Source organism: Desmodus rotundus, chromosome 12, assembly GCF_022682495.2.
Source record: "Desmodus rotundus isolate HL8 chromosome 12, HLdesRot8A.1, whole genome shotgun sequence".
Classification (NCBI taxonomy): Eukaryota; Metazoa; Chordata; class Mammalia; order Chiroptera; family Phyllostomidae; genus Desmodus; species Desmodus rotundus.
The window spans coordinates 71,532,768-71,560,182 of NC_071398.1; the positions used below are offsets into that span (position 1 = coordinate 71,532,768).

A 27,415-nucleotide genomic window follows, 5' to 3' on the forward strand; every position below is an offset into this window, starting at 1 on the left:
GGCAGTCCTAGAGATCATGGGTGTCTGAAAGCCCAATCTTATGGACCCCTGGAATAAACTGTGGTATCCCTGGTCCCAGAGAATGACTTTACAGCCAAGTTCCCTGTAACAGAAGTGACTCACTCCATGGAAGAGAGTTCAGGATTGTTTGCACACATGCGTGCTTACATATATCCACGCGTGGATGGTGAGGAACACATGAATTCATATGCAAACACTCCCTCTATATCTTCTTGGAATCACGTCGGTGCATGCAAGCAATCTATCTGTGCAGAAAAAATGATAGAGAGTCATCATCACAAAAAAAGTCATCATCACTAAGCTCCCACCTTGTGGTGGCTTTGAGGTCTGCAAAAATGCACACTCAGGAGGCTCTTTACAAAAATTTAACCCAGCAATTCTGAATGGCATCATACCTGAAATCAACACTTATACTGTGTGGGAGGTGAAGGAGGGGTCAATGGCATGGAATTCTCAAGGGTTTGTGGGACTCTGATATTTGTCTGGTTGGGCAGGGGAGGGGCACAGCCAGGTCTGATGGGCCCTGAGGCATGTTCAGTTGGAGGGAGAGCTCTCCTTAATATATATATACACACACTTACATATACATATACACACATATATACATATATATATATATATATATATATATATATATATATATATATATATACATATATGTGTGTGATTACTAACATGATACCAGGTTCAGGGCTTTGGAATGGGCTGGTGCAGGGCAGAGATCCTGAAGGTCATTAGCTTCACAAGAAATCTACTTGGGGATGGGGTAATGAAAGCTTGAACTTAAACTTCACTTTCCTTCTTCTGTCCTTGTCATTTCCATACCAGCTGAAGCCTCCAGATGATTTGCGGTTCCACAAAAGTACCACTTTTCTCCTAGAGGTGATGTAGTGTGGGCTTCTACAAGCCTCCTACAAACTAGAGAGGGCAAGCAGCATGAAACACCTGACCAGATGAAAAGCATGGGCTTGGCAGCTTGGCACTTGGCAGCTTGCCACTCCTCTAACCAGCACTTTCCAAACTTTTAAATTCTGACCCCTTTATTTCTACTGCTCACAGATCATTCCCCTTTCTCAACTCCCCAGGTTACACAATCCCTTCCTTTGAGGGAGACTCACCACATATCTTGCAATATCACTTTGGGCCATGGCCTCAGAGGCAAAAATTAGGAAAGACTATGAGCTTGGAATGCCTGGGCTTGAAGCCCAGTTCTATCACTTCTTGGCTGAATGACTTTAGGCAAGTTATTTCAGCTTTCTCTCTAACTTTCGGTTTCCTCTCTGCAAAACTGAGAAAAAAATTGACCCCACCTCACATGGTCATTGTAAGGAAAATGTCTAATGAAGTAAATGCTTGTAAGGTGACTCCCATGCATTGTAACTCACCCACACTGTGAGCCAGCAGCTGTTGAATGTAATGTGCTGGTCATCAGGAGGATCATGCTCTCCTCTTGTTAAGGTCTCTTTGTTCATCTTTCTGTCTAAGGAAGTCAAAGCATTTGGAACAGTAGACAAGGAACTTGGGATGATTCTCCCCATTTTACAGCTGACCAAGGTAAGGCTCCAAGCTGTTAAGGACAGGACCAAATCTTTAGAAGAAGCAAAAGCATGTCCACAGGAGGGAGCAAAGCCCCATGGCCTCTCAGTACTCTCCTGTGAACTGGGAGCACAGTAGGCCTATCCCTATGGAAGGTTTTACTCTGCTGGAGATCCGTGGGGAGGGAGGAGTAGGCAGCAAATGGTCCAGGGGAAGTCACCTGTCTCCACAACCTACAGCAGGTGTGTTCTGCTTCCTCCTTCAATTCCAACTCAGCATGACCGAACATGGAAAGTTCTGGGTTCCCTGAGCCATCAGGAGGTCTGTGATCCTCATCAATTATTCTGTCACTAGCTAGCTCTGAGATTCTGTTCTTTTGTCTCTAAAATCAGAGACTGGGCTTGATGACATCCAAGGTTCTTATCTTAACCTCTTCAGAAATTGCTTCATCTCAGAGTTACATGGAGAAAGAGCCAGAGCCAATATCCCAGAAAGCTATACTTCTCAAAAACCACTACACCCTCTCTGGATTCCCTCATGTCTCAGAGAGTTCTCACCCCTGATAGGACATAGCCTGAAATGACCCCCTGCTGTCATCCTCTGTCCATGGAACCACTAGTGTTTGTGAGGAAGAGGAGTGGGTCTGGAGGTAGCAGTAGAAGCTTGGTTGGGTCTTGAGCAAAAAACAAAAGTTAGGGAACTGAGGTGCAAATAAGCATAGACACCTGTCTGTTTCCATTCTGGCAGGTAAAACAGTGTCAGGTTACAGTTGGCAGATATAGACATTTACAAGAATAGCTGAAGCTCCTGAGGCGTGAGATGCTGAAATGGGTGACCACACATAAATACGAAAACCCTTTGGCGCCTCTGGCTTCCACGTGTTCTGCTTAGGAGAATATATAACATGATCCCCACCCAACCTACCCCCACCATGGATTCCCTTTCTGCCTGAGAATTCTAGAATTGTGCAGGGGTTGAGCAAGAAAATACAAAGGAAGACTGACTTGTCAAAAGGAATAGGTTTGGCAATGAATTTGTCACAGTGTGACCCCAAAGAAGTTACTTAACTTAACCATGCAAAATTCAAGGATGTTCACTTCCTGTTCAGCAAGGCTTCTGTACTATAGGGATGGAGCCCTGACCATCAAGGCTGACCCTGGCATGGGCATTAGGTAAGGTTCTTCCCTCAAGGTCTTATCCCAGCTTCCCCCTCAGCACAAAAAGGCTTCGCAACCTGGATCGTCAGGCAATGCTACCCACCTCCCAGACTATGAGCATCCCTGAGTTTGGTGCCCTGAGCTGGATGAAGGGTAAGGATGCAGAGGAAGATGACGATGGCTTTCACAGACTCCTAGAAGCAAGCCTATGGACTCTATTCCCAGGAGCTGCCAGGCAAATGGGGATAAAAAAGAACACATTGACATAATCCTACAGGAGCTCATGGAGAAAAAAAAAACTTAATGGAAATTAAGATAGCTCGATAAAGGATGGAGAATGGACTGAATTAATTAGAGAAATGTTCTTGGAGAAGGTGAGTTTTAAGACTGGTAGTAGAAGGAATGAGGAGAAGGGAGTCATTGATTCAGACACAATTTATAGAACAAGAATGGGCTGTGGGGAATAACCTGAGGGCAAGCTCCAATCCTGGGGTAAGCAAGTGCACAGCTATCCATGTGTAGAGGTCATATGAGTTCACAGCAAGTTGCTCCCAAGCCCTGAGTCTGTCTCCCCATCCACAGAATGAGGAAGAAGGTAAACTAGCTAGTTCCTACAGCTCCTTACAGCTCCAGCCTTCTACATTTTATGATCCTGACATATAGGGAAGAGTTTGAGGGTGAGTTGGCTTGGGAAGAGTAGAAAATAGGTGCTAAGTAAAAGGGGATAGGCTAGGCTCTTGAGGCATCTAATCTGAGGGTAATTCAGGTTTATCAGCTTGGGCTGAGCAAACTCAAAGTTCAGTCCTGACCAAGCACCATCCAGGTAAAGCACCATCTGTAAAGCACCCCAGAACAAAAGACAACCTGTTGACATGACAGAATAAACCCAGCTGGATGTGAAGGAACTGAAATGTGTCGACAAGGTGGAGCTGGGTATAGAAAGGTACTACAGATTTACGATGACTCACCCGTCCCCCTCTAACAACAGACCACCAACCACAGACTGTTGCCAGCAGAACAGTACTAGTCCTAGTTGCCAGGTGTTACTCTAGGCTCAAATTATTAAGTTGGCCCATGTGTCTGGATCTAGATTGGTTCCTGTGTCTCAAGTGTTTGTGCAGAGAAAAGAGAGCCCTTCAGAGAAACATCTGGTCAAGACAGCTGGGGTTTCTTCAATAGGCACAGGGAGATAGGGTGGGGTTTGGGAGGCCCAGTGTGATCTGCAGAGCACAAGGTTTGGGGATACCCCATCCTACCCTGAAGGATACACTCATTAGCCTTTGCCCTGAGAATCCTGAAATTTTCCATCCCACAGCACCTTTGCCAATTCAAATGGGTGCCAAGGGCAGAAATAGGTATAGAAAGTAAGGAGTGTGGTGGGATTACAGTTTGACAAAGCAAGGAGATTGGCACAGGTCATGATACAGGGTCCAGGGAAATCCCCAAACAGAAGTGCCCCAGCTGGTTTCCCCAGCACTTTGGGTAACTTTCCATTGCTATACACCCACACCCACCACCCAGGTCTCTTCTAAAGAACCTATTGCTCACTTAGGGACCTGTTGAGCACAGGAATAAAAAGAAGCAATCAACCTGGTTCCTGAAGTCGAGAAACTACAGTCTACATGGAGAACAAAACTTACATCCATGCCACATGTAGGGAGGGCCCATGAGGGAAACAACAGTCAAGGGCCAAAATAAAAATATAAGAGTCTCAGAGAAGGGCAGTCAATGAGAGCTGGAGCAGTGGGATGAGGCTTCACAGAGGAGGGGTATCTAGAGCACAGTGGCACAGAAATCTCTGAGTGCAGGGGAGGCAGGAAGGCAGGGTGAGTAGTTTAGAGCAGGGGACAGAAATTGGACTATATAATGGGATAGACCGTAAAGAGAAACTGGAGTGAAATAAGCCACCATTTGTTGAGTGTCTATTGTATGCCACTTGCTGTGTTGGGCACTTTCTATCTGTTATTTCATTTTATCTTCCCAACAAGAGTGGTAATGCCCTGAGTGGGTGGTGCAGTTGGTTGGAGCATCATCCAGTACACCAAAGGGTTGCAGGGTTGCAGGTTTGATTCCCAGTCAGAGCACATACCTAGGTTTCGGGTTTGATCCCCAGTCAGGGAGTATATGGGAGGCAACCAACTAATGTCTCTCTCTCTCTCTCTCTCTCTCTCTCTCTCCTACCTCCCTCTCTAGAATCAATAAACATATCCTCAGGTGAGGATTTTTTAAAAAGAATATTAGTTATCTTTATTTCCATCTTGCATATGGGAAACTGAGGTATTTATATGAATTTAGACTTGACCTGGTGGCCAATGAGAAATCTCTGTCAGTGGCCAAAATGGGGAGTAGCGTGATGGTAATAAGGATGAAGTAAGAGTGACCTGGCCATGGAATCCAGGAGGCTGGAGAACCCTGTCCACCTACCACTTAAGGGATCAAGAGGAAAGATGATCCAGGATCCCTGTAGATGTCTTTGGGAAACTGGGTGATGCTCTCTGACCCTGGGGATTCACCCTCCTGACTCAGGTGCACTAAAATTAGCCTTTGCCTCAAGGGCGTTTCCCCACACCTGGTGTCAGCCCTGTCCCCACTCTCCTTTCGCTTATGCTCAGCTTCTTCATCTGTCAGCAAGAACACTCCTTCCTGGCCAGGCGATTGGATGAGGTAATTCATCATCACTTAACTGTTAAGGAGGCCAACAAGGTGTTACCATCACAACTACCCAAACTGCGGCTATGACTAATCTAGCAGTGCTAGAGACTCAGAAAGCATTAATAATTATTATAATTATTTTTTCCAGCCTATTTTTTCCTCTTTTTGAGGTTCCAGGCATAAGATGAAGAGTGACAGGAAGGCCCAACCTTTCCCAAAACTGAGAGGATGTGCCATTTTGTTCAGCCTCCCACTCAGCTTGTGGTAGGTGAGGGGAGTGCCCACCGGGATCCTATTGGACTCTCCAAGCAGCATCTTGATGGAGGTCTAAGCATCACTGAGCATTCTGGAGGCTGGGGTGAGTCAGGCCAGATGGCAGAATCAGAGACATTCTACAAGACTGTAGCCCTGAGGCATGCAGTCGGGGAATCCCTCAAGGGAACCGAACCATGCTGACCCAAGCCGGCTGAAGGAAAACCCTGTCTTGCTACATGATGCCTGATTCATGGCTTTCCCTGCCTGGAACTTGGCTCACGTGCTGCCCCTGACACAACCATTCCCAGCTACCTCAAATTATTTTTAAAATACCCACCCCGCAAATTCCTCAGCCAGCAAACTTTACCTGAGATGGAGATACAAGAGTGTCAGACACTCTAAAAGTCGCTTGCAGAAAGCCTGGTCAGGATCTGACTCCAACACCCCTGGAGACTGCCAGTGGCCTGCGTGGGCACTCCACAAGCACAGGCACGACTCCAACACTTCCAGTCCACTCCTTAATGGGCCCCGAAAGCCCTTCGTCCACTGTTACTAGGTCACAAAGCATTCCCGGCAGAGGGACAGAAAAAAGGACAAGGAAACTAACACTTACGGTGTACTTTCTGTGGGCCGGACACCATCTGGTGAACTTTCCATTCTTCATTTCAGCTCATCATCACACAGCCCTGTGAAATGTACCATTGTGATTCTTAACTGGAGAAAAAATTTGCCCAAGAAGTCCATTATTCCCATCAGAGCTTTCAGGGCTGGAATTAGTACCAAAATGTTGTTGATTCCAAAGCCCATGGTTTTTCGAACATGCCACTGGCTGCCCCATAACTCTGTCTATTAAGGGACGACAGAGGGTGACTGACCTCTGCAGCCAAACTGCACAGGTTCAAATCCCAGCTCTGGCATGTACCAAGCTACATGTGCTCAGATTAGACACCTCGCCCCTCTGACACACAGTTCGCCAACTGTAAGTTGGACTAATGGAAGAGGCAAAATCAATTATATGGATCCATATTAGGATTGTTGCAAAGATTATAGGGATTAATATATGTACACCATTTAGAACAGTGCCTGATACATTCCAAGGGTTAGGTCTAGTTTTGCTTCTGTTATTTATTTTAAAGACAACATGATACTTATAGCAGGCTCAATCCTGAAAAAGTTATTAAAAAGACAGGCAATATGAATGTGCCGAACCCAAAAGGGACAACAAGGGCAGTCCTGTTCTTGTCATTACCTCGTTTTCCCTAGGATGGCCCTGTCTGAGAACACACACCACTGCTAACTAAACACAGCCTTTACTGTGATACAGAGGGGCCAAGGCCACAGCCAGCTTGGCACTGGGGAAGGAGGAGATGGTCTAAGAAATTCAGACTTGCCCCAGACTCAGGGATACCCAGCCACATTTACTTGGGAAGTGGGAGGGAAGTCGGTTTGCTTGTATATTATTTCCAGGTTGGACTTTTCTGCTCTTTCCCAGGCTTCTCAGAAGCTTAGAACAAAGACAAGGCATCTCAAGCTCAGCCCTTTGAAGCCACAGATGTTACCAGGATGGGGCAATTCCAGAGAAGCAGGCATGTGCTCATGACTGGCACTATTCACCTTTCATAAAGAGGAGGTCAAATAAGATGATATATCCAACCAGTGCGGGAAGGCCCAGAGCCTACACCCACCTTTCCCTCAAAGGCACACACACACACATAAGAACACTTGAAGTTAGACACCCTATTTTCAATATTACGATGAAAACTCTGAGTTTTCCTGGGAAGGTGAGAAAATTCAGTTATAACCTATTTTTCAGTGTTCAGTTGGTCAGTTACCTTTAAAAAAATGGGGTTTTTGTGGGGGGAGGAGAAGGGAGCACCTGGCAACAGTGAGGGAGTGAAGCTGTTGGTAGAGGAAACCACACTGAAGTTTTGGAAACAAGAGAGATGATGAGAGGTCTCTAGACGGCACAGGGAGAGACGGGGCTGGGCACAGTGTACAGTGAACTAAAGTCAAAATTGGGGACACCCTGGGTACAGCCAGAAGCAGGGCCCAGCCTTGCCCTAATAACGAACAAATCATGTTCATTGATTCATCCTCTCTGTCCAGTCTACAGTCACCCCAGAAAACAATCTCCTTCCCAAGAAAGAAGTGGAAGAGGTCACTCTGGTCCTTTAATTGGCATCTAACTATTGGTGGATGTAGCAGGCACTGTTCATCTTCCCTATGGTGATCAGCAGATGAGATGGGCATCAGACTAGCATTGGGGAAGCCCTCCGGCCCACAAATGCCTTAAGCTCAAGAGAGTACAACTTAGCAAGAAGAAATGAGGAAAGATATCAAATGTCATCTATCTAGTCATCTTAAACTTTCCAGGATGTATTCTAAGAGAAACCCCTATGGAATCTAGAATCTCGCCTCTGTCCTGCCCACTCTGCTGTCAGGCTTCAGGCACATGTTAAGGGGATTCTGAAGATAACAAAACCCTAACTCCTTTCCAGCAAGCACCTCCTACTGTTTCTGCCCCAGCTGGCCTGGTAGTATCGGGTAGGGAAAGAAGGTGGAGGAGGGGATGAGGTGTCAAAGACCAGAGTGAACCCCCAGACACCTGCCAGAGCCCTAAACCTGCGTCAGAGTCTGTCTCCATCGAAAGGAAAGAAAGCAACTGTGCCACAACCAAATCACAGTAGCCAGAGTGGAAAATACAGCTCTGACACGGGCCGTTGGCTCTGGGGAAAATTCTACTGATGAACCATATTGAGACACATATTATTTATCTTCTATGGTGGCCAAGCTTGGGTTTCTCTTTCTTCCCTCTTTTTCTATTTGGGGGGTGGTGGGCATTTTCATTTCATTGAAATGGAGGGCTGCTGTTGCCTGTCCTTAGGCAAGCTACAATCAGAGGAAGAGACTGAATACTAGCAGTGATTGGAATTTCACGGGGCTCAGGTTTTCTTCTGGGACACTGAAAGGAAGGGCGGTGGGGAGGACCACACCATTATCACATCAGTTTGTGAGATATAATCGACATATAACATTATATCAGTTTCAGGTGTAATGACATATTTTAACCTTCTAAAAATTATTGAAGCCACACCGTTCATCTTTTTTTTTAATCCTTAGGGTTTTTTTTTCATTGCTTTTAGAAAGAGAGGAAGGGAGAGAGAGGAACATTTAGGTAAGAGAGGAACATCAATTGGTTGTCTCCCATTCACACCTGAACTAAGGATTGAACCTGCAGCCCAGGAATGTGCCCTGAAAGGGAATCAAACCCACAATCCTTCAGTTACAGGACGATGATCCAACTACTGAGACACACCAGCCAGGGCCACATTGTTCATCTTGGTATGGTGCTTTGGGTAAAGAAATGAACTGATTAGCAGGAGACCAAAATCCTAATTTCTAGTCTGCCACTCAGGCAAGTTCTTTAAAGACTCTGGATTTCAATCTCCTTCTCTATAAAATAAGAGGATTAATATGGAATTAAACTGGAAAATAAACTCGAAAATTCCTCCCAACTCTAATAACTCTGAGTTCTTAGAATCAAGTCCTAACCCTACACATTCTGTTATCTGACTTTGAGCAGCCAGCTAAACTCTCTAAGCCTCAGTTTCTTCATCTGTAAAACCACAGTAAGAACTCTGGCCTTCTTGTCTCTTAGGGTGACTGGGAAGACTGAATGATACATGTGAGAGTACTTTGTAAACTTTGACACCTTGGACACATGGAAAGTATTTGTATAATTTCTACTTACCAGGACAAGGCAAGAAGATTTTGATTACCTGAAACTCCTGGTGTTCCATGAAGCTAGCAACAGGCTTATAATAAAGAAGGAGAGGGTTTTGTTGGATTAAAAATAAAAAATTCTGACCACCACGATCATTAGACACTGTGGAATCTTTTCAAAAAGGCTTCAGGAAAAGAATAGACAAGAATTGGTCCCAGATTGTTTAGTCATGTCTTGTAAGAAAGAACCTAGATCAAATGACTCCTACTTAACTTCTTTTGTTATAATTTTTTAAAGCCTCCTGTGCAAGGGTTAGATTGGGAAGATACATGGATGATAGCCCTTTGGGTTTAAACGGGACCATTTCCTATGTCTAAGGCTTACTGGAATATAGGGGCAGCTTCCTGAAAGATGCTTTTAGAGGATGTGAGTGCATGGGCAATGTTTTCTGAAGCAATGGATTGGGAAAATGGGTGGAGTGGGTTGCAAATAAGGTTTAGAAGCAATGTAGAGAAATAGTTTAGTAGTTTCCAAAAAAGTTCAATGAGCATGTACGGCAGCTTTGAGAAAATTCTTAAGAAGAATTTACACATATAAGAAGGTACATGTACAGGGTTTTTCCCCTCACCTGAGGACATTTTTTCATTGCTTTTACAAAGAGAAGAAGGGAGAGAGAGAGGTACATCAATGTGAGAGAGAAACATTGATTGGTTGCCTCCCGTACACACCCCAACAGAGGATCGACTGGGGATAGAACCCGTAACCTTTCAGTTTACAGGACAACATTCCAACCAACTAAGCCACACTGGCCAGGGCACATATAGGTGTTTTCAACATCTAAGTTTGCGGGTCAAATCTGCTTCAACCACTAATAACTGTATGACTTGGGTGAGTTACCTGAACCTTATTTAACTCTTCTATAAAATAGGATTAATATTTGTATGAACTATTGAGGTTGTTGTAAAACTTAAAGTGAAATAATATAAAGTGCCTGGAACATAGTAAGAGATAAGAGCAGTAAAGGAAAACCAATTAAGCCAGGGAGTACTTGGGTATGGGCATGAGCAGGGGTTCATGGACTCTACCCTTGGGTTAGACCTTGTCAAGCCCATGGCACATAGTAGGCACACACCATATGGTAGCAGACAGTGGGATCGCTTAGTCATAAAAGAGCTGTAGAGTCACATACCTCCCCACATACACAAGCCCACACTCACACAACACATCATTGCTTAAGCTCGAATCTCCAGATCGAGAAGATGAATAAGAGGTCTGCACACCAGTGTGTTTTCCCAGCCGTGCCACAGGAAGGAAGGAAGGTCTGCAGGGTCCCATGAACCCTGGGCAGAGGGGGATTTTAGAAGGAAGCTTTCTGAAAAACTCATACCCCATGGCTGTAACATGATTGGATGAAAGGATAGTGAGGCCTGACAGACGGCACCACATGGGAAAGTGGGAAGAATAGAGCCCAGTGGCTTAGTGGTTTGTGGCATGGTTAGCAAGCAGAAAGTCCTGGATCCTACTTCTGCTGGTTCTAGGAAAAGCCACCAGGCACTCCGTGCCTGAGTCAAGAAAGACCACAAAGGAGCTAACTCTTTCATGCCATTAGCTATTTTGTGGCCTTAAAGCATTTCAACCTATTGACAAGCCTCTTCGATCATCTGCAAGGGAGGAAAAAGAAGTGAAGAGTCTCCCCATTTCACAGAGACAGAAAACTTAGGCTCACTGAAGCTGGAACACATCCTCATAATCACACAGGAAAAAAGACTAAAACTAAAACAGGTCTCCTTTTCCTGGGCCTACATCTCTACCATTTGAGAATCTTAAACCTATATGGGAGCCAAAATGAATAAAATGTTCATTTTATTCAAGCTACACTTTTGTGTCTCTTCTCTCTCCCTAGCGTGTGTGAAGCATAGGTCCAGGCCCCAAAGACAAAACACACACACATGCACAACGTGTGTGCACACACACAAATACATACCCAGAAAAAGATGCTTCACAGCTCCAAGTGGTGCACACCAAGTACAGCCAACTATAGTCGTAAGCACTGGAGGATTTTTAAAAAGAGAGAAAGAAAACTTAGTGATATCAGACTGGTAAACAAAGGCTCAAGGGAGAGGCGGCACTGAAGGGTTCTGTTGGATGGAAGGGGAGAGGGTGGGTGCGGTCATTTCAGACCAATGAAGCCAAGTGGAAGTGAGGAGTTGGAAGAGAACAGGGCATCATCTGACAATAGGTGAGAGTCCCCAAGTTGGCCAGAGACACTGTGTAGAAAATTCTGTGGGAAAGAAGGCTGCAAAGGTATTTGGGAGTGTTAATGCCTTGCTCGGGTGGCTGGGCTCTGTTGGAGACACTGGGCGGCCATTTAAGTTTCATGCAAGTTGGGGGTTGGTGATGAAACTGGTGCATTCAGAAGACAGACGAAATCTGTCTGTGGTCTAGAGAAATCTAAACTGGTTGAAAAAATGCATTCTAGCCCTGGCTGGTGTGGTTCACGTGGTTGGAGCATTGTCCCATAAACTGAAAAGTCGGGAGTTCAATTCCCGGTCAGCGCACATGGCTGGGTTGCAGGTTCAGTCCCCGGTTGGGGACCATATATGAGGTCCCTGGCTGTGGCACTAACAAGAGGCAACTGATCGATGTTTCTCTTCCTTTCTCTCTCCTTCCTTTCCCTTCTCTCTGAATTCAGTAAGCATATCCTTGGGTGAGGATAAAAAAGAAAGTAAGCATCCACTTGCTGGCTGCCTGGGGTGGAAGGGAACAACCACATAAAGAATTAAGTTTATTGTCCTTAGAATGGTAATGGTAGTAACTACCAGCAACAGCTGAACCTCCACTGGCCCCTAACTCGGCTAGGGTGGGAACATCAAGAAACTAGGGTGGAGTCAACATGAAGAACTTGACACCCTTCATACCATTTCTGAAGGCCCAGATCTCGGTTGCATTGACTCCAGCTGGCCTCAACCTCAACATTCCTATCATTACAGCCTATACGGGAGTGAGTTCTGGCTCCATGTGGCCTCCTGCTGCAACCCAGCTCCTCCTCCACCCCTCCAGTTTACTCTAAAGCCCTCTGATTTTATGTGAAATGAAACAGAAGCCTCTGCTGTAGTCATAGTGACCAGAAGCTCCTGTGTGCTGCTCCCTACCTCATCTGCCTTCATCAAGAGCCCTGCCTTATTGGTCCCCTGAAGCCTCACCCCCACAGGAACGACTCCGTGGTGATCTCAACTCTTCCTCCACTTGCACCACACTTTGGATATTTGAAGTCGTTTCAGGAGGCTCAGAAGGGAAAGCGAAATTATAGTATCAACAGTCATAGCTGTTCTAATAGTAGTGGCTGTGGTAGTTGTAGTAATTGTAGCATAGTTATATAGTATAAGAAACACATTTCCAGGTAATAGTCATTGAGTACTCACCATGGGCCAGGCACTGTGACATGCATTTAATCCCGTTTTCTGCTTATCACCAGGAGATGGGTATTAGTACCTATTCCATCTCGCATATGTGATAGGGTTTCCTTGGTGGAAGTGTACATGGAGTTCTGGATTCCAGTGGCAGAGCAGCAACAAAGGCCAGTTTGCCCATGACACCAGCTAAGGATGTCCTGTTCTCCCTCCCCTTTCACTCCCAGCCCCAAGTCCCTATCCACACACACACTTCACAACATACAGCTGAATCTTGCAGCCCCCTTGACTAGATACACGTTTGTACACTGCAGTGCAGGTAGCTTCAACTTACAGACAGTTGTGAGTCACTTGTCTGGAACCTGGAACAATGTTGCCATAGAAGTTCATTTTATAAATGCCGATTTTTCCTAACTTACAATTTAACTGAGTTACTCTGTAAATAGCACCAAACTCAGTTCAGATTCATGAGAGCTGGGGTCTACAAGATTTGCAAAGGAGTTTCTTTCTTCTACTGGACAGATGACCTGCCTTAGGCAACATCTGAAATAGACAAAGTTGTCTTGGATCACCGCCTATCACGCTCTACTCCCTCTCCCTGAAACCCCTCTCTGGGGAGTTCTTGTCTACTTTCCCCTCTGAGGAGACTTCCCCCCACCCCACTGAAACCCCTGCCTTCTGCCAGGCTTGACTTACTCTCCTTCCCAGCTGTCTCAGCTCATGACCAGCCCCCCATGGAACTTAGCCTCTGGGGTCAGCACACCTAAGGGTCTGCTGCTTCTTCCTCATTGCTTCTTCAGCAACTCTGAATCGGAGCTCAGTGGCTCACTAGGAGTTACTGGCTGCTTCGTCAAGGATTTCTCAGAAGCAGAATCCTGAGGCGAGGGGTTCCTTACCTCAGAAGGGTAAAAAAGAAGCAATAGGTGCCCTCACAGCTATAGAAAACAGGCATTTCTAAATTGGGGGTGGCCTATGTATCTTTTGCACCAACTGTGTTCCTGTCCTCTGGGTCCTCAGTCTCCTTGCCCCATGGAGCTTTCTTCCCCAGGTCTGTGAATCTGCCCCTGTGGAGCCTGCACAATGGTTTCGCCACAATGCTCAAATATCTGTTTCCAGCATTGGTCAGTCCTCCCTTCCTTCTTTCCTTTTCTGTGTGGGGTACAACTGAGGGGCTGAGGGACTTCATTCATTGCTTCATAGCTGGTGGCAGTTGGCAGCCCCTGGGACTAAGGCAGCACTCTAACCGGCCTCACTGTGTTTTGCTATGGGAATCCATGGTCACCTCCACCAACAGAACCTATTACCTGAGACTCCTGTCATAAGCCAACCACACCAAAAACGCTTCCTCCTGGGCACTGGCCTGCCTCACAGCAGACATCAAAACGACACAGACATTTTACTACACCGCGTGGATAATTTCTTAAGAACATGAAGGCCCTTCTGAAAGAGATGTGAAGCGATCTCTAGGGCTTTCCAGTAATATTCTTTCCTCCCAGAGACAGTCAATGTGAGAAATCCACTTCCGGAAGGTGATCACCTCCCTCCCACACCCCACCACCCCCGGGCCTGTGCTCTTGAGGAAAAGGCAGCATCACGTCCTCCCAGCAAGCGGAGGCCCTCTGATTTCCACTGCTCTCAGCAGGCCTGACTCACAACGAAACTGCAACCTCAAGAACATGAGGGGCCAGGATTGCAAGAAGGAAATACAGGTGAACACACGCAAACTGCGTGAGGAAAAGGTTTTGTTCCTCTTACAGAAGGGCACTTCAGCTGGGCAGAAGTTGTAACTGGAAGTAACTGAAGGAGCCTGCGTTCATGCTGACCTAGTGGATTTGGCAGAGAGGGAAAGTATGCATCAGAACCACACGTGCCACCTAAGTCCTGCCAAAGAGGACAGATGGGGAAGGGTTGGGAGGGGAGTTCGGGGAATAACAAAAGTCTAGGATGTTAGATTTGGAAAGTATCTTAGAAAAGTAATTCTGTCAAGCCTCCCCCTTGCACATGCAGAAAGGAAGGCTGAAGGATGGAAAGGAATGTGTTCAGGATCTCACAATGGAAGGTCCAGGGCTGGTTACTGTTCTCCTAGACACCTAAGCCAGAGCTCTTTCTACTGTGGGACTAACTCCCCACCCACCCACCCCCCCACGGCCTCCTGCAACATCCTCAGAAAATTGGGGTTGAGGTCCTGTTGCGTTCCAAATCTTCAGGTCCACAGAGAAACATCCAGTTCTATAGCAGCTGAGCATTGCCACGCAAAAGCATTAGCAACCACAACTCAGATGTCTGGACAGCTTGTTATGGGCCAGGCACTCACCTAAGCGCCTGTGGGCATTCCATTCGGTCCCTACAGCAACGGTAGCACTCTTTACCTCCAGCTGCAGATACTCCAGCACAGGAGCGCTCAGAAAATTGCCCAAGGTCACACCAGTGGTGAGGGGCAGAGGTGGGCTGCAAATTTAGTCCGCACCCAGGGCCCACACACTTAAGCCACACACTCTACTGCAAAGATCTGCCCTAAAGAAGGGCACATCATGTGCTTTGCAGTAACTGAACACTTGGACCCAGAGGGGTGAGGGTTGGCAAAGTGGGGAAGATGAGTGCTTTGCTATCAGACATCTAGCCTTGGCTGTCAAATGTGTATGAGATCTGCCACAAAAGAGAGGCTTCAGTGCACAATTCTTAGCCACTCTTTCATGAAATCAATCAATCGACTCCTTGATACCAATTTATATCCAACCTCCTGCTTGAGGCTTCTGACCTGACTACTACCAAGAACAGTCCCAGATCACCCAAGAGCCAAAGCACAAATTCTCTTCAACTTTTTGAAAAAAACAGTATTTTTAAAAGCATTGATGTAATCACCAAAAGTAGCCAAAACTTGTTGGACTTCCTTAAACTTATCTTATAGTTTAGTGATATGTTGTTTTGAACTGCATTTGAAGGTGAAATCATCTTAGGGCCTCAGGAATTCCTAGCCCAGCTCTGGAAAAAAATAGGTTCTGTTTCCACTCATTCCATGGGGAGTCTCCCACAGTCAAAAGGGTAACAGGGATCAAGGTTTAATCCGACCACAAACTGTGTGGCCCAGTTCCTATAACAGTGCCCACCTTATCAGTGATTTCTAAACTAGCCAGATCAATAACAGCCCCTGACTGCATATGCCACTCAATTTTGAATGAGGTGAGAAGAGAAGAAAAAACAAATTGTATTAATTTGATTGGCTAAATCCTGGAAGTTGGACTGGGAAATGTCTAATTTTATTTTGTAGGTTATTCTGAAAACTGAGAAAGTACAAGCCTAACCAAAGAGAAAGCAGGGTTTTTTAACTTTGTGTCAGAACTGAAGGAGAGAGAGAGAAATACAGAGAAGAATTAAAAGTGGAAGTGAAAAGTGGAACCCAAAATAAGCCTGCAGTAGAGTCCCTCCGATAGCCCTGTGTCGCCTGATCGCACACAGCACCACAACCTGGTCCAAGGCCAGGGGCCCCTTGGAGAAGGGGGTTTACAGTAATAGGTAGAACACAGCACATCAGCCCCAAAATCGCATGGTTTCTGACTTGAAACCACAAACACTGCGTGTGAGGAAGCACTTCAGCTTCCATGACATATGTGATGTGCACAGGAGTCGCAGTGCTTAAAGGACCACACTGGCTATTTGGAAACTCTGAATAAAGAAGACAGCAGTGAGGCAATGGGCACCTTCCTTCTCCATGCCGACCAGGTGCCCTGTGGCTGTATCCCTCACCCCTTCCTCTGCGGCCAAACTTTGATCACCCTCCTCCTACTCATCTGCACTCAGAGGTTTTCGTTAAACACAGGCCAGCGATTCTTAAATCGTGATCCAAGGACCCCTGAGAGGTCCTCCCTTTTCCAACTATATATTTATTATGTGAGGCTGGATTTTCTTTATATACTTCAATCACAACAACATATCACAACACACTGAATGTAGAAGCAGATGTAAAAATACGAGTTCTTCTATTAAAGCAAATATTTACAGAGATTTGGAACAAATGTCAAACAATGTCACTCTTCTCACTAAATGTGTTCTGACGTGGAAAGTATAGCTATTTCTCATAAAAATTATGTTATTTGTGTTAACGTGTAATGGCTTTTTAGTATTATTACTTTAAAATGTCAAATAGACATCTTTTTAATTTCTCACGTTCAGTTTCTAATGTAACTATTGATAGATGTAACTCACATTAGTAAAAGCTCTTCAACAATTTTTAGGAATGTAAAGAGTTCTGAACCCTAATGACTTAGAGAATCTAGGACCACACTGGACATAGCGGCACATTCCCACTCCCCCCCGGGAGAGTTTATGGCCTAAGGCTGGCATGTAAATGACGTAGTCACAGCAAAAGTAGCATGAATCCAGAATGGAGGGGCAACTGGCTCTTCCCATATAATGCAGATGTGTGTCTACAGCACACATTAGAAACACAAGGTGTATGGGCCCTGCCAGGTAGCTCAGTTGGTTAGAATAGCATCCTGATACACCAAGGCTGCAGGTTCGATCCCCAGTCAGGGCACACACAAGACTCAACCAAGAATGCATATATAAGTGGAACAACAAATCAATGTCTCTTCCTCCCCCCCCCTTTCTTCTCTCTCTACAATCAATTTTAAAAACACGCACAAGGAATCTGGTTGAGGAGTTAGAGTTAGTGGTACATTTTAGAGGTAAAGATCAGAACAGACAAGATGAAGTACTCAACTTTCTGCTCTCTTGAATAAAGTTTCTTGAAGGAGATGGTGCTTTAGGGGTACTGTGGTGGGAGGCCATGCCAAACCACGTCTTCTAACACCTCTGCAGTTATGTCTCAGAGACAAATGCAGTAGGAACTCTTTTTGTCTGCACATGTTCTAAGGCTTGCAAGGGAACCTTACCCAGAAAGGGCAAGTGGCAGCCATTGAAGGGTTAAGTGAGGCAGGTTGGGGGCTGGTGTTTGGAAATCACTCTGGCTAAAAAGTGGAGAAGAGTTTGGGGAGTGAACATTAGAATATCAATTAGGCTTTATTTTGGAGCCCAGAAGAGATAAGATGGTAGCTTGAACCAGACAATTGATGATGATGGAAACTGAGAGAAGTAAGCAGATTAGAAAGATGTTTGTGAAGAAAAATCTGGAGGACGTGGAAATAGATTGCACATAAGTTGGCAAGAGAGAAGGAGAAACCAACAAGTGATTTCTAGGTTTCTGGCTTGTATAAAGGCTTAGATGGTAGTGCCATTTACTGATTAAGAAAGAGTGGATGAAGGTGAGACCAGAGAAAGAAGATGATGAGTTTAGTCTCCTATTCAGAATCAACTACATAAACTAGGGCGGGCCCAGGGCAATGAAAAGGTGAAGCCTGTCGTTCAACAATTATAAGAATTTCAAGACAGTGACAGCAGGGCATGGGCAGGGCTTTTCCATGTGTGGGACCCTGTGTGGACCACACAAGTCTCAGGGCCACAAAGCCAGTTCTGTTCAGACATGCCGGGTTTGAGGTGTCAGCCATCCACAGAAGATTTGAGTGAACTCAATCCCATCAGACTAATGGCACTGGAGCCCCTTGTGCCCCGGGTGCAGAAACCCACTGGCTATCCCAGGTTGTCATGCAAACGGAGCAAAACAACTCAAATCCTCTGGGTAACAGAAGACCTCCAACACCCGGTATCCTGGCTCCGGTAAACCAAATGTCTCATATGACGAGTTACAGATCACAGCGTGCCCTAAGGAAAATCCGAATTGCTTGATCCTCCTCATTGCACAAAGGGGAATTCCACATTGGCAGTCCAGAGACCAGCCCTTCCGCTGTGGTTTACAGTGTCTGCCTCGTCGGCCTGCCACGATCCTCGGAAGAGAACCCCGTCGGGTTTGCATACACTTTGCTTCACAGGGCCAAGGGGTGAGCCCCAGCTCAGCTCCTTCAACCCACTGGGCTTTATTGTAAAGCACCCCAGGCACAAGACAAAGTCAGAAGAGCCCCGAAGAGGACTGGGGCAGAGATCCCTGCCTCTTGGGCCCCGACCCGGCCACGCTTGGGGGTGTGATGCCAGACTTGGTGGGTTGACCAGGCCTGTTGCAGCACAGCCACTGAGGAAATCTCTGACTGGGGAGCTGAGAAAGGTTATTCAAGACAATACTTGAAATTTCAAGCTGGGGAACTATTTGTATGCACTAGATGTCCTAGATAAGAAGAAATGAAAGTCCCACTATCAGCCCTGAAATAGTGACTCCTAATGGGTGAGCAGGAGCCAGTCCCCAAGGGGACTCTTCATCAGGACAGTGATCCCATTGCCCCAGGAATCTACCATTCCACCTTCTCTGCCTGCAAAACGAACCTGTTTGCTCCCTCCCAAGTGACCCTATTAGCAGGTAAACTGGCTGAACCCTGAGTCCAGCAAGACCAGATTCCTTAGCCTTCCTTTCAAAGCTCCAGTGCAGCCCACAGGACTTTCCCCACGTTTGGGTCTGAGGTGTGGAATTGCTCAAGGCACAGGGCAACTATACCAAAAACGCTGTCATTTTGCTGAGACTGGATGGGAGGTGACTCCTTAGAAGATCTAGTGCACTGTAAATAGGACCCTCCAAAATGTATTCACTCACACACACACACACACACACACACAGAGGCAGTTCTTGTCTGCCTAGACTCTGCAGCTAAACCAGTGAAACTCGCTGAGTGGAACTTTCCAGAAAGCATATTAGGATCTCCTGGGCTGATATGCCTTTGGACCTCTGGACTTTACCCATGTCCCTTCTCCCTGACATCCTACAGCAATGAATAGCAGAGCAGGGAGGCAGGAAAAGCAGCTTGTGGTTGACATGCAAGAGCTGTCCCAGCCTCGGACTACCTCGCTCTGGACTTCTTGTTGGATGAGACAAAAAAAAATAATATCTCTTGCTTTTTTAAGCCGTGCTTATTTAGTCAGATTTTCTATCATTTGCAGCTGAATACCTAAATTAGGGAATATTTTAGAACAGGGGTGGAAGACAAGAAATCTTTTCCCCTCCCACGACCTTCCTCTTATTTTCCAGCGAGTCCCCACTGAAAAATTCATTTAAATTCAATTTAATAAGCATGTATTAGATACCCGCTGTGCGTCTGGACTTGAGGGAAATTTGGACTCAGACCATTTAACCTCAAGGAGCTCACAATTTGCTGAGTGGCTTTTGTGTCCTCTTGAAATCCTCAAGGTCAAACGGTGCCCAGACTGACACTCCTTCCGTCCATAGGTCCTGCTTTCTCGCTTCCTTCCCTACATGGGCTCTTCCCTTGGAGTAAAACCCAAACTCAGATCTCCTAACATGCAGGTTGTCAACATTTATAGCTCAGAGGTGACCTATGAGTCTGGGACTTAATGGACCCTAAGGACTTTTCCAATAAAGAGATTATCTTCACAGCCTTAAGAAACAGGATGACTCCTATTTTCATTGTTCTCCTGGTTTTGTCAATATAAAAGAAGAATGTCTCAATTTTTCCCAAACTGTTCATCCCTATTCTCTGGTATCAGCTGACATCAATCCTATGAGGTGTGCTGATAGGGAACATATTGCTATCTCTATTTGTTAATTAAGAAAATGCATCATAAAATTTGCCTATGATTATCTCCAACTAGATTCTGAAATTTTGAGATGAGAGGACAATGATTTCAAATCAATGGGGAAAGCATCAACTATCCAACAAATGGCTTACGGATTAAGAAAGATAGAAATGATTTTTGCCCAGTTCCCTCCTCCCTGCCATCTTGTGCATGAAGGTACATGTGTATATATATACATGTACATGCATATCTCAAATCATAAGAAAGTGGAAGACATGCTTCTTGCCTCCCTAAGTTGCTCCCCCTATCCTTCTGTGTCCTTGTCTGTGTGCAGACCAGCCTCCTTAGCATTGCTTCCTCCAGCCCGAGCCAAGGTTCCAGGAAACTATGCTATTGCCATCCTAATATAGTAAAGAGGAAGCTGTGTACCTGGCATCTACCGTGGGCCAGACCCTGTGCTCAGCACAGGGTATACACAGGATAGCGAAACAATATCCTGCTTCAGGGACCTCACAGCTGATGGGGAGAGACAAGGTGTGGACATGGATGATAGCTGTAGGCCTGTAGGTTTAGTAGTGGAGGAAAGCACAGGGCATGGTGGCAGACAAAAGTTAGAGGGGTCCATGCTGCCTTCATTGAGGAGAAGAACCTCAGAGCCTTGCCCTGCTTCAGGTCTTCCACCCTAACTGCTCTGCTGCATTAAATCTGCACTTGGAACACTCAGCTCAGAGAGGGGTCAGCCTTAGGGGCTAAAGCAGACCCAGACCAGAAAACCCAGGAGCCAAGAGCAAAGAAGGGAAGAAAGGATTCAAGACCCAGCTCCTGGCTCCTCTCTGTTTCCTGGTTATAAAACAAAGTCCTTCTAAGCCCAGTTCAAATCTGGCAGGAGAAGCAATTCCTGTGTTAGCACCATTCCTATTTTCAAAAGGCTCTTTCTCCCTTCATGACTCTTAGATTTCTATATCAACACTCCCCAAAGGGCTGAGAGGAGAGTTTGCAGTTCCCTGATTCTGATTTACAAGGTACATTTACAGGATGGGCCCTCTCACTTCTCCCTCCTACTCATTCCACCCTGACACTAGCGTGTCAACTACACTTGTCTGAAACAGCTCCTTCTCTGATGGGGCAGGCAGAACCCAGTGCCGTTCAAGGTGTCCCAGTGCTGATGCAGAGGGGCAAGGAAATAACAGAAAGCGGGAGATGTCCTATGTCTTGGTCCACTTGTTAATTCCCCAAGCCCATCCCACGCGAAGCCCAAGGCCATACTGTTGCCCCCCTGGACAGACAGAAAACAGACACAAAGAAGTCAAGGGATGTGCCCCAGATTTAAAGAGTGACAGAACCAGGACAGAGCCCAGGCCTTCAGCCCTCAATCCCAGGTCAGTGTCCTCCCCATTACTGTCTTCACTGGTGGAAGAAGCCCCTGTGGTAGGGGGAGGTCAGGGCACAAAAGACCCCCAGAGACTTTCCAGCGATCTGAAGAAGTATGTCACTGCCCCCATCTTTCCTAGCTAGAGGGAGAGTAACGTGCCTCATTACATCTGGCTGCTGTGCCCCAACCCCAGCACATGCACATACATGCACATGTCCGAATCCAAGACAACAAAGGCTTCTTTGGGAAAGGAGAGAGGAAATAGGTAAGAGAAAAGAAAGGGGCCTGCAAGCCAGCCTTCATGGAATCCTGACTTATTTTCTGTGTTATTTCTACTTCTTCCTTCCCCTCTTTCAAGCTCAAATCTCCAGCCATAGAAGCTTACAACTAAAAGAAACCTGAAAGCCTCTTATCTAATCTTTTCATTCCACACACTGGGAAGAGTGTAGAGCAGAGTAAGGAGCATGGATGGTGCCAGTGTTGGGCCAGCCTGGGTACAAACGCTGGCCCCCTCACTTAGCACTCATGTAACTTTGTGCTGGTTACTTAACATCTCTGGCCCCAGCCTGCCTACTAGAAAATGGAGGTAATAAGGGTTATGGTGACTGGTGGTTACCAAACTTATGATAGGAGTGAACTACACTTACTAACTTTCTCCCAAGTCTTGGGACAGCTGAAGAGGTGGAGAGGTGGTCCCAAGTGTCTCAGAGAACCCAGAGCCAGAGAAGAAGCCTGGAGCACGTCCCACACCCCTGCCATCCTGTGGGAAGCCGACATCGTCAAGGGGCAGCCTTGGAACAGAAAATGAGAGAAGCAGAAGGCAGCTTTCACTCAGGAAATCTGAGGCCCAGAGAGCTGAGGTGACTTCCTAATTCAGCAAGGATAAGCCCTGAGTATTCAACCCAGGTTAAAAAGGGATCCAATTATTTCTCAATCCCAGTATACTCTGGAATGGCCAATTTGTCCACGTCACTGTGACCTAGGAGCACGTGAAGGGAATCCACGACTGTGGGCTTCTGCGCACAGACCATCTGTCCATCCCAGGAAATCAACTTTTTTTTTTATTAAGAGAAGCTGAAAAATTATTTTAAAAGAGGTAGCTAATTCTAAACATAGCTGTATTGCAGAAGTTCTTCAATCATCCTTTTTGCTTATGATGCAAAAAATTAGCGCTTAACGAAGTTCATCGAATGCAAAGTTAGAGTGGTCTATGGAAGGGAGGAGGAGCTTTTGCAGGAAGTGTGTGGGTTTTTTTTATGAATGGGGACAATATAAAAGGGGGCACAGTAGGTGAAGGTCTACACAGGGCCTTGCTCTTGCAAAACCAAACCACAAGGCCGACTCGCAGGAGGCAGAGCACCACCATGCCCAGCTCAGCACTTCTCTGTTGCCTGGTCTTCCTGGCCGGGGTGGGGGCCAGCCAAGACCAGAGCAGGCTATCTGAGAAAAACTGCAGTGACTTCCCAGCCAACCTGCCCAACATGCTTCGAGAGCTCCGAGCTGCCTTCAGCAGGGTGAAGATTTTCTTTGTGAGTATGATGCCTCCTGTCTTTCCTCCCTGAGACCGCCTGAACTAGGCATCCTGCTAGAGCTCCAAGAACACTCCTTCCTGTTCTCCTCCATGCCCAGCACTCATTGCCCTCAAAGTTAAATTCTTAAGAGACTCCCCCAGTCAAGCTATGGGTTCGATGAGTTAAGCTAAGCCCGGATGATGCGCCAAATGTGCAGGTTAAAAGCTGCCTATGAGGTAAAAGCACTCTCTCTCTCCTGTGCTCGGAAACTTTTTACAAGATTCTGCTGGGGCTCAATACTTCATTGGCTGGGAGAAATTACGAAGGGGGTGACTGAGGGTGAAGATGCTGCCCACACCCTCTGGCAGGGAAACATAAATTACCTCTGCTAAGAACAGTCCAGAACCTGAAAGTCTGCCAGTTGGGGAAGCGACATGCAGGGGGGATCCTGCATAAGGAGCTGCCTCCCATTCCCAGAGAGCCCAGAAAGCTGCAGTGGGTGAGGGCAGGACAGGGGTGGGGGCAGGGAGACAGGAGAGAGCGCTGAAAGGCTGACAGGGGCGGCTTCTTCAAACCCAAGGTGTCTCTGCAGAAGGAGGACCGGGACCGAGTGGAGCTTCTGCCTTGCCTTCCAAATTGGGCAGATTGTTTTAAATGACTTGATCCTGAGGGGGGAGGGCCTGATTTCACTAAGGGTTCCAGCACTGCAGAATGCCTCATTTTGAAAACGCTCCAGTTTGGGGCCAGGGCTGCATTGATTAAATATCAAAAGCTCTATAATAAAGGACATTCATTTCAGGTATTTCCCCAAACTTCAGGTTTATTCTCATTTTGTTCTTCTTGCAGCAAGTGAAGGACCAGCTGGACAGCATGCTGTTGAATGGGTCCTTGCTGGAAGACTTTAAGGTGAGAGCCGGGTGGGTGAATGACCCCTGAATAGGAGAAGTGAGGCTCTGCCTCACACCCGTAGGGAGCTGGGTCTGCTTTCTTCTCTTGAAAAGGAGAAGTGGGAAGATCTTAACTCAGCACAAGGCCAACTAGAGGGTTACAGAGGATTCAGTCCTGGGGGGAGGCAGCTGATAAAGAGAGATCCCTGGGGACAAAGTCATCCTCTCCAGCTAGTGGCAGCAGCCCTTTCTCCCATTCACCCCCACCCCCACCCCATGCTTCTGCCCTTAGGGTTACCTGGGTTGCCAAGCCTTGTCAGAGATGATCCAGTTTTACCTAGAAGAGGTGATGCCCCAGGCTGAGAGCCAGGGCCCAGACATCAAGGAGCATGTGAACTCCCTCGGGGAAAAGCTGAAGACGCTGAGGCTGAGGCTGCGGCGCTGTGTGAGTAGCAGGCCAGTTCTCTTCCCTTTCGGCTTTTCAGAAACACCGGAGCACTGCCTCATCCCCTCACGCCACTCACACCCAGGCACAGAGTGGCAGGAGCCCGCTCATCTCTCTCTGAGCTGGGGGTGGGGTGGCTGCCAGGCATTTACATGTGAAGATTTGCAAACAGCTTTCCTGTTATTTGTGAGTCATTTGTGGGTTATTAACTACTCCCCTGTCTCTGTATGAAAGGGGCCCAGAGCTTTCGTCAGCCTCCCTTGTCCCTTGAGCCCTGGCCCCAGCGGGAGGAGACAGGAGGTGAGGATCCCCAGGGAAGGAAACTCCGCTTCCTTCTTATTCTGAACCTTTTGAATGCAGACCGACAGGATTGTCCCTGGTTCTTTAGAAGGGCCCTGAGGTTAATGTCTGTGAACAATTCCCCAGGATAATCTGTTTCTCCAACAGAAATGACCCCCTCGTCAGTGGTTTCCTTGGTTCTCTTGCAGATTATGGGAGATCAAATAGAGATTTGGGTCTCTATTTGTAGGATGGGACTATTCAAAGTGTTCAGTCCACATAGCTGAGAGTGTGTCTCTAATTTCTCAGGGACTTAGAAATGGTCCTCAGTGTCTGGGACCGAGGGGAGGGACAGGACAGAGAAGCAGGAAAGGACAAAAAGGCTGGCTCAGCATCTAGGCAGCACTGTGCACAGCAGGGGAGGGATCTCCAAGACCTGGGCTTTCAGCAAGCCTTGCAAACATTTCAGAGCTGCTCCCGGGCTGTGTTTCTTCTCTGTCTGGAGGAGAAGAATGAGAGGTAGGGTTGGGCAGGGGAAGGCATTCAGGACAAGTCTGGCCCCTACTTCTTTCCACCAGCTTTCCCCCCAAGTGCTATGGACTCAGGAGCGGGCATCCAGAATCTTTAACACTTTCTCTTTTCTTCCACAGCATCGCTTTCTGCCCTGTGAAAACAAGAGCAAAGCGGTGGAGCAGGTGAAGAGTGCCTTCAGTAAGGTGAGCTTGCATGGTGGCAGGGAGGGTTTGGGGAACAGGACCTGTGACTACGCCCCAAGGGGCAGAGGTTGGCAGATGCTAAGTTGTCCCCATCCTTCGTTGAGAGAGACTGTGGGAACCCGACAGATGGTGTGACCTCCTCAGCCAGCGAGGATCTGCCGCCTCGGTTATATTTGTTTTCTGTGAAGTCTCTTTGGGGGTTTCTAAATGACTGCTCCCCGCCTTTGCAGGCCTGTGGGTTGAGCCAGCCAACCAGCCTGTGAGCAGTGAGCTAGGTGCTGGGGAGAGTGACAAAGGAAACAGAAAGTAGCTTGTTGGGAATCCAGGCCGAAGCCACACGTGCAGGAAGCCGACACGTGAATGTGCACACACAAACACACCCAAGGGTTCGGCCTCGACTCCCCAAAACTCAGGCAGAGCAGGAAGAAGGGTCCTCACTTATCTAGAGTTGGTCCAGGCCCACTTTCCACCTGCCACTCACACCTCCCGAGGTACCTGAAAATGGCAACTCTCAAACCAAATGGGGTTTCACACTTCCAACTGTTCGTGAACATTTAAATCCATTTTCCAGAAGCCATGTGGCCTGTGTCTTTTTCGGGGGTTGGGGACATATCCTGGGCAGGGTTACAACATCAGGGGACATGAATCCCCTGACATGGGCCGGAACAGCTGGGCGTGTCCAACTCAATCTGCTGGTGGAAGAGAATAAACCTAAAAGAGGATCCCTTCTCTCCTCTCTCACTGTCCTGCTTTCAAAGTGGTTCCTCTAATGTTTTTTCATCAAATTCTGAATAAGCATCATGTGAGCACATGACCTTTAAAATTGTTGAAAAGGCACCGTTTTGAAGACTGTGCTTTGCAAACTGGATGTTCCTCTTGCCAACCACTGCTAGCCATGCCTCGCGTCAATGCATAGCCTTTCTCACAGCAGTTGGACGTATCCTCAGGTTCTCTGTCCATCCTTCACCTCCCAACTTGAGGGGTCAAGTGCAGCTTCTGGGCCCCAGGGTCACGGCATCCAAGTGAGAGGCCAACTTTACTTATTCGCTCAGATGGGTTTTCACTAAACGTTTCTTATCTCCCGCCAGCTCCAAGAGAAAGGGGTCTACAAAGCCATGAGTGAGTTTGACATCTTCATCAACTACATAGAAGCCTACATGACAATGAAGATGAAAAAATGAAACATCCTACAGAACAACACATCCAGGACGACCACTCTACTAGACTCTAGTGCACAAATTAAAGATCTTCAGAATCAGATCCAGGGTTCCAGCAGAGATGATGGACCAGCTCCTTGGAGAACCCCATAGTACCTCTTTCCTAGAATATTTATTACCTCTGATACCTCAACTCCCATTTCTATTTATTTACTGAGCTTCTCTGTGAACTCTTTAGAAAGAAGCCCAATATTATAATTTTTTCAATATTTATTATTTTCACCTGTGTTTAAGCTGTTTCCATAGGGTAACACCCTATGGTATTTGAGTGTTTTAAGAGAAATTGTAAGTTATATAATGAAAAATAACGTTTCTTGGGGAGCCAGCTGAAGCTTCCATTCCGAGCCTGACCATATTTTGTAGCTGTTGAGCTGTTTTCCCTGACCTCCCTCTAATTCTTTTGTCCCTGGGCCTGGGGCTCCCAGAGTGTTACAAAGATCTCACCCTCTCAGGAAGAGAAACTAGGGGGCCCCTTTGGTGATTACTATCCCAGTGGCTCAAAGGGATTCCCCTGACCTCATTCCCCAACCACTTCATTCTTAAAAGCTGTGGTCAGCTTGTTATTTATAACAACCTAAAATTGGTTCTAATAGAACTCAGTTTTAACTAGAAGCAGTTCAATTCCTCTGGGAATGTTACCTTGTTTGTCTGTCTTTGTAGCAGATTTTAAATTTGAATAAATAAATAGGTTTTATTAAAA

General features: G+C 46.7%; 1 protein-coding gene and 1 long non-coding RNA gene across 3 annotated transcripts; one reads left to right on the top strand and one right to left on the bottom strand.

Annotated features, from left to right (window-relative positions):
• On the bottom strand, positions 1 to 24,486 carry LOC123478086 (uncharacterized). Of its 2 annotated transcripts, XR_006653215.2 has the most exons (5): positions 24,357 to 24,477; positions 11,330 to 11,395; positions 6,235 to 6,307; positions 1,407 to 1,588; positions 1 to 266 (listed from the first exon to the last, which is right to left on the bottom strand). It is a non-coding gene; the product is annotated as an uncharacterized lncRNA (long non-coding RNA). The 2 variants fall into 2 exon arrangements; XR_006653217.2 differs by lacking the exon at positions 11,330 to 11,395 and having other exon boundaries at positions 24,357 to 24,486.
• IL10 (interleukin 10) lies at positions 22,969 to 27,415 on the top strand. Its single transcript, XM_024571669.3, has 5 exons — positions 22,969 to 23,189; positions 24,018 to 24,077; positions 24,351 to 24,503; positions 25,433 to 25,498; positions 26,587 to 27,415. The coding sequence occupies exons 1-5, from the start codon at positions 23,025 to 23,027 to the stop codon at positions 26,677 to 26,679; spliced, it is 537 nt and encodes a 178-aa protein (XP_024427437.1). The 5' UTR covers positions 22,969 to 23,024; the 3' UTR covers positions 26,680 to 27,415.

Excerpts from the sequence above, each read along its gene's own strand:
- IL10 (XM_024571669.3), top strand. The coding sequence starts at position 23,025 with ATGCCCAGCTCAGCACTTCTCTGTTGCCTGGTCTTCCTGGCCGGGGTG. Across the intron at positions 23,190-24,017 it reads GCAGGGTGAAGATTTTCTTT|CAAGTGAAGGACCAGCTGGA; the intron begins GTGAGTATGATG and ends TTCTTCTTGCAG. Across the intron at positions 25,499-26,586 it reads TGAAGAGTGCCTTCAGTAAG|CTCCAAGAGAAAGGGGTCTA; the intron begins GTGAGCTTGCAT and ends ATCTCCCGCCAG.